Source organism: Homarus americanus, unplaced genomic scaffold (genome assembly GCF_018991925.1).
Source record: "Homarus americanus isolate GMGI-L3 unplaced genomic scaffold, GMGI_Hamer_2.0 scaffold11022, whole genome shotgun sequence".
NCBI classification, from domain to species: domain Eukaryota; kingdom Metazoa; phylum Arthropoda; class Malacostraca; order Decapoda; family Nephropidae; genus Homarus; species Homarus americanus.
Window position 1 is genome coordinate 9,995,517 of NW_024737068.1, and position 7,598 is coordinate 10,003,114.

A 7,598-nucleotide genomic window follows, 5' to 3' on the forward strand; every position below is an offset into this window, starting at 1 on the left:
AGCTCCCGCGGGGATGATCCAGCTCCCTCCCCACGCTACACCCTCGCTAACTATAAGATATTTTAAGCATTGTTTTCACTCAAAAAACAAACAAACAAAAAAACAACAATAATTATCGCAAACCGTAACATCAAGATGAAACTCAGTATTCCCCTCAACACTTGTGACCTTCACAAGTTTCACCTGCTCCAAGTTTTAACTAATTTTGTACCTTTTCTCTGTCGTATATGAGTCGCTTATGAACATCCTTGTATTTGGAGCGCCAATAACATGAAGCTCGTAACAATGATATACTATGACGGTGTCTACAAGTACACCTGAAACGGCTGTGACGGCATCTACAAGTATACCAGAGACGGCTGTAACGGCTTCTACAAGTACACCGGAGACGGCTGTGACGGCATTTACAAGTATACCAGAGACTGCTGTAAAGGTGTCTAAAAGTATACCAGAGACGGCTGTAACGGCGTCTACAAGTATACCAGAGACGGCTGTAACACAGACAGCTGTGACGGCATTTAAGTATACCAGGACAGCTGTAACAGCGTCTACTGAAGAGACGGCTGCGGCTTCTACAAGTACACCAGAGACGGCTGTGACGGCATCATTCTTGGTTTACCAAAGTATACAGAACTGTAACAGTTGTCTGCAGAGACGGCTGTGCTCTTCTCAAGTACACCAGGACACGGCATCAACAAAGTATACCAGGACAGGCTGATAACACGGGGCGACAGCATGACGGTGTCTAAAGTATACAAGACTTGGTGTCTAAAGTATACCAGGGCAGGCTGTAACGGCATCTACAAGTATACCAGGGGCTGACGTGACTACAGTACACCAGAGACGGCTGTGACGGCATCTACAAGTATACCAGAGACGGCTGTAACAGATGTCAGAGACGGCTGTAACGGCGTCTACAAAGTATACAGAACCGGCTTGATGATGCTGCTGAAATATAAGGGCACGGTGTCAAAAGTACGCCAGAGACGGCTGTAACGGCGTCTACAAATACCAGAGACTGTAACGGCATCTAGTATACCAGAGACGGCTGTAACGGCATCTACAAGTATACCATGTAACGGCGTCTACAAATATACCAGAGACGGCTGTAACGGCGTCTACAAATATACCAGAGACGGCTGTAACGGCGTCTACAAATATACCAGAGACGGCTGTAACGGCGTCTACAAGCATACCAGAGACGGCTGTAACGGTGCTAAAGCACACCAGAGACGGCTGTAACGGCATCGCGAGACGCTGTAGCGGCATCTACAAGTATACCAGAGACGGCTGTAACGGTGTCTACAAGTACACCAGAGACGGCTGTAACGGCGTCTACAAGTCAGAGACGGCTGTAACGGTGTAAAAGTATACCAGAGACGGCTGTAACGGTGTCTACAAGTATACCAGAGACGGCTGTAACGGTGTCTACAAGTATACCAGAACGACAAGGAGACGGCTGTAACGGTGTCTACAAGTATACCAGAGACGGCTGTAACGGCATCTACAAGTATACCAGAGACGGCTGTAACGGTGTCTAAAAGTATACCAGAGACGGCTGTAACGGTGTCTACAAGTATACCAGAGACGGCTGTAACGGTGTCTACAAGCATACCAGAGACGGCTGTAGCTATACCAGCGGCTGTAGCGGCATCTACAAGTATACCAGAGACGGCTGTAGCGGCATCTACAAGTATACCAGAGACGGCTGTTACGGTGTCTACAAGTATACCAGAGACGGCTGTAACGGCATACACAGAGACGGCTGTAACGGTGTCTAAAAGTATACCAGAGACATATAACGGTGTCTACAAGTATACCAGAGACGGCTGTAACGGTGCCCAGAGACGGCTGTAACGGTGTCTACAAGTGCACACGGACGGCTGTAACGGTGTCTACAAGTATACCAGAGACGGCTGTAGCGGCATCTACAAGTATACCAGAGACGGCTGTAGCGGCATCTACAAGTATACCAGAGACGGCTGTAACGGTGTCTACAAATACCAGAGACGGCTGTAACGGCATCTACACCAGACGGCTGTAACGGCATCTACAAGTACACCAGAGACGGCTGTAACGGTGTCTAAAAGTATACCAGAGACGGCTGTAACGGTGTCTACAAGTATACCAGAGACGGCTGTAACGGCGTCTACAAGTTACACCAGAGACGGCTGTAACGGTGTCTAAAAGTATACCAGAGACGGCTGTAACGGTGTCTACAAGTATACCAGAGACGGCTGTAGCGGCATCTACAAGTACACCTGAGACGGCTGTAACGGTGTCTAAAAGTATACCAGAGACGGCTGTAACGGCATCTACAAGTATACCAGAGACGGCTGTAACGGTGTCTACAAGTATACCAGAGACAGCTGTAACGGCATCTACAAGTACGCCAGAGACGGCTGTAACGGCGTCTACAAGTACACCTAAGACGACTGTGACGGTGTCTACAAGTACACCAGAGACTGCTGTGACGGTGTCTACAAGTACACCAGAGACGGCTGTGACGGCGTCTACAAGTACACCTGAGACGACTGTGACGGTGTCTACAAGTACACCAGAGACGGCTGTGACGGCGTCTACAAGTACACCTGAGACGACTGTGACGGTGTCTACAAGTACACCAGAGACGGATGTAACGGCACCTACAAGTACACCAGAGACGGCTGTGACGGCGACCAAAGTACACCTGAGACGGCTGTGACGGTGTCTACAAGTACACCAGAGACGGCTGTAATGGCATCTACAAGTACACCCGAGGCGGCTGTGACGGCGTCCACAAATGCGCCTGAGACGGCTCTGATGGCGTTATAGATACACCTAAGACGGCTGTGAAGGTCTTTACACCCGCAGTATGCTATGAGTGAGTGGTGTTAAACTGGTGAAAGAAACAATAATACAGTGGGTTTATAGAGATGACTGAGAAATTCATGCATCAACAACAGTTCAGATATAACACTTGTCAGCTTACTAGCCGTTTGGGTGGTCTATCCAGTGATCTTTAAGTGGTGATGATCCGAAATGGCGGTGATCTAAAGGGGTAGTGATCCTAAGTGGTGGGGATCTTAAGTTGTGGTGATCTTAAGTGGTGAAAATTCTAAGTGGTGATAAATTTGCTCAAGTTGCGGTGACTATAGCTACGTGGCATGGACCTAGGCAATATGATGGTAGTCTGGGCCAGGTGGCGGTGATCAGAGCCAGTTGGTGGTGATATGGGTCAGGCGGTGGTGATCTGGGCCAGATGGTGGTGATCTGGGACAGGTGGTGTTGATGGAGGGTAGATAGACACCTATCTTAATCACATAATATGGCAATGGTTTTTATTTCTACTGATAAGTAAATGTGTTAAGCTTAGGAATTTAAATGTTGTGATGGAGGTGATATGAATGAGGAGTTGTGATAAAGGTGTTGTGATGAAGGTGTTGTGAAAAAGGTGCTGTAATGGAGGTGTTGTGATGGAGGTGCTGTTAATGAAGTGTTGTGATGGAGGTGTTGTGATGGAGGTGTTGTGTTGGAGATATTGTGGCGAAGGTGTTGTGATGAAGGTGTTATGATGGAGGTGCTGTGATGGAGGTGTTGTGATGAAGGTGTTGTGATGGAGGTGTTGTGACTGAGGTGTTATGATGAAGGTGTTGTGAATAAGGTGCTGTGATGGAGGTGTTGTGATGGAGGTGTTGTGAATGAGGTGTTGTGAATGAGGTGTGAATGAGGTTGTGTTATGGAGGTGTTGTGATGGAGGTGTTGTGATAAAGGTGTGATGAAGGTGCTGTGTTGAAGGTGATGTGGTGGAGGTGTTGTGAATGAATGAGGTGTTGAGATAAAGGTGTTGTGATGGAGGTGTTGTGATGGAGCTGTTGTGATGAAGATGTTGCGAATGTGGTGTGGTGATGAAGGTGTTGTGTTGGAGATATTGTGATGGAGGTGTTGTGATGGAGTTGTTGTGATGCAGGTGTTGTGATGGAGGTCTTGTGATGAAGGTGTTGTGTTGGAGATGCTGTGATGCAGGTGTTATAAGGGAGGTGTTGTGCTGGAGGTGCTGTGAATTAGGTGTTGTGATTAAGGTGTTGTAATGGAGGTGTTGTGATGGAGGTGTTGTGTTGAAGGTATTGTGTTGGAGATATTTTGATAGAGGTGTTGTGATGAAGGTATTGTGAAGGAGGTGTTGTGATGAAGGTGCTGTGATGAAGGTGTTGTGATGAGGGTGTTATGATGGAGGTGTTGTGATAAGAACATAAGAATGGAGGCAACTGCAGCGGGCCTATTGGCCCATACTGGACAGTCCCGTTTACACCCAACCCCTATTGCTCATATAAGCATCCAACCTATGTTTGAAGCTATCCAGCGTATTCGAGTTAATGATGATGTTTGGTAACTTGTTCCATTCATCCACTACTCTGTTTCCAAACCAATGTTTACCTATTTCGCGCCTAAATCTAAATTTGTCTAATTTAAAACCATTGTTAAGAGTTCGCTCCAGGTTGGATACTTTGAGTACCTTAGTAATGTCCCCTTTGTTTAGCCCTGACTTCCATTTATACACCTCTATCAGGTCGCCCCTCACTCTACGTCTCTCGAGGAGTGCAAATTAAGATGCTTTAACCCGTTCTATACTCCATGTCTCCTAATGCCCGGGATTAGTCTTGCTGGCCTCTTCTGAATTCTTTTGCAAGGATCATATCTATTCTGTATCATTACGGTGACCAGAACTGAACTGCGTAATCCAGTGTGAGGTCTCGAAGGCGCAAGATATAATCGTAAGATGACCTCAATTAGTCTTGTAACTAAACACATGATGTTGTGATGAAGGTATTATGAAGGTGTTGTGATGGAGGTGTTGTGAATGTGTTGTGGGACGGAAAGTGCTGTGGGTGGAAATGTTGGGGATGAAGGTGTTAAGAAGGTGCTGTGGATGGAGGTGTTGTGAAGGAAGCAAGGTGATGAAAGTACAGATGGAGGTAAGGTAATGTGTTTGTGACGAAGGTGCTGTGATGGAGGTGTTGTGATGAAGGTGTTGTGATGGAGGTGTTTTGAATGAGGTGTTGTGATAAAGGTGCTTTGATGAAGGTGTTGTGTTGGAGATATTGGTGGGGTGTTGTTATGGAGGTGCTGTGATGAAGGTGTTGTGTTTGAGATATTGTGTTGGAGGTGTTGTGAATGAGGTGTTGTGATTGAGGTGTTGTGATGAAGGTGTTGTGATGAAAGTGTTGTGATGGAGGTGTTGTGATGAAGGTGTTGTGATGGAGGTGTTGTGATGGAGGTGTTGTGATGAAGGTGTTGTGTTGGAGATATTGTGGTGGGAGTGTTGTGATGAATCTGTTGTGATGAAGGTGTTGTGATGAAGGTGTTGTGTTGGAGGTGTTGTGATGAAGGCGTTATGTTGTAGATATTGTGATGGAGGTGTTGTGATGGAGGTGTTGTGAATGAGGTGTTGTGATTGAGGTGTTGTGATGAAGGTGTTGTGTTGGAGATAATGTGATGGAGGTGTTGTGGATAAGAACATAAGAATGGAGGCATCCGGTAAGTGGGCCCATTGGCCCATACTGGACAGTCCTGTTTACACCCAACCCCTATTGCTCATATAAGCATCCAACCTATGTTTGAAGCTATCCAGCGTATTCGAGTTAATGATGATGTTTGGTAACTTGTTCCATTCATCCACTACTCTGTTTCCAAACCAATGTTTACCTATTTCGCGCCTAAATCTAAATTTGTCTAATTTAAAACCATGAAGGTGCTGTTCGGAGGTTGTTGTGAATGGGCCCTGAGTCGTTGTGATGGATGGTGTTTGTGATTCTTTGCAAGGATTCTATATCTATTCTGTAATACGGTGACCAGAACTGAACTGCGTAATCCAGGTGAGGTCTCACAAGCGCAAGATATAATCGTAAGATGACCTCACTAGTCTTGTAACTAACACATGATGTTGTGATGAAGGTATTATGAAGGTGTTGTGATGGAGGTGTTGTGAATGTGTTGTGATGAAAGTGCTGTGGTGGAAATGTTGTGATGAAGGTGTTATGAAGGTGCTGTGATGGAGGTGTTGTGAAGGAAGTGTTGTGATGAAAGTGTTGTGATGGAGGTGTTGTGAATGTGTTGTGATGAAGGTGCTGTGATGGAGGTGTTGTGATGAAGGTGTTGTGATGGAGGTGTTGTGAATGTGTTGTGATGAAGGTGCTGTGATGGAGGTGTTGTGAAGGGAGTGTTGTGATGGAGGTGTTGTGATGAAGGAAGTGTTGTCATGGAGGTGTTTGTTGGAGGTGTTGCGATGGAGGTGCTGTGGTGGAGGTGTTGTGATGAAGGTGTTGTTATGGAAGTATTGTGATCGAGGTGTTGTATTGGAAATATTGTGATGGAATGTGTTGTGATGAAGGTTTTGTGATGGAGGTGTTGTGATGATGGTGCTGTAATGGAGGTGTTGTGATGGAGGTGCTGTGATGGAGGTGTTGTAGTGGAGGTGTTGTGGTGGAGGAATGATGAAGGTGCTGTGATGAAGGTGCTGTGATGGAGGTGATGTGGTGGAGGTGTTGTGATAGAGGTGTTGTTTTGGAGATGTGGTGATGAAGGTGTTGTGAAGGAGGTTTTGTGATGGAGGTGTTGTGATGAAGTTATTGTGTTGGAGATGTTGTGATAGAGGTGTTATGATGGTGTTGATTGCTGCAGTTGTCGTAAGGTGCCGTCATCCTCGCCGATCACTGCATGCAGCCTGGACATGCGACTTCAGGTCATGCCCAAGTGAGCTGTTTATCTTCAACATCCGGCTGGCCATGGGGCGGTACTGTGTGTGACATTTGACAGAGAAAGACAATCCTAAATAGATGATGGACTAGTTTGAAGTGCATCCACAAAAAAAAAATATTCACTTTATACATTTCATCAATTTTTGGTAACTATGGTATCTGTCCTGACAATGTGTTATAGGTAGAAGGATAAATCGTAGCAAAATTTACCTCAGGGATTATTATAAGGTATTGGCGAGTAGGGTTAAGTCCGAGATAAGGAGAGCTAAGAGGAACAATGAAGTGAAGATAGCAAGGGAGCCAAAGACAAACCCCAAAGGATTCTACCAAATGTATCAAACTAAAACACGAGAAAAGATTGGACCAATACTGTCAGATACCGGCGAGCTAACTGATAACGACGGAGAAATGAGCAATAATCTGAATAAATATTTTTCAACAGTTTTCACCACCGAAAATTTAAACATGATACCTGAGGAACCGACTCTTTTCACATATAGTGAAGAAAACAAATTAAGCGAGATAGTAGTGACTAGTAACGATGTTAGTAAGCAAATAGACAAACTAAAGCCTAATAAGTCACCTGGTCCCGATGAGATATTTGCCAGAGTATTAAAGAAATGTAAGGAAGAGCTTAGTATGCCCTGAGCAAGTTTGTTTAACATGCCCTTAAAAACAGGTGTAGTACCAGAATCCTGGAGGATAGCTAATGTAATACCAATTTTCAAGAAGGGGGATAGATCACTATCCTCTAACTACTGCCCAATCAGTCTAACATCAATAGTAGGCAAATTACTGGAAGCAATAATTTCAAACTCTATTCGAAATCACCTGGAGAAGCACCAATTGATCAATGATTCC

General features: G+C 45.3%; 1 protein-coding gene across 1 annotated transcript; it reads left to right on the forward strand.

Annotated features, from left to right (window-relative positions):
* Positions 1–295: 295 nt before the first annotated feature.
* On the forward strand, positions 296–2,704 carry LOC121873072 (integumentary mucin C.1-like). The gene is made up of 5 exons (XM_042376390.1): positions 296–623; positions 1,101–1,354; positions 1,444–1,693; positions 1,785–2,040; positions 2,191–2,704. The coding sequence occupies exons 1-5, from the start codon at positions 296–298 to the stop codon at positions 2,702–2,704; spliced, it is 1,602 nt and encodes a 533-aa protein (XP_042232324.1).
* Positions 2,705–7,598: the final 4,894 nt, after the last annotated feature.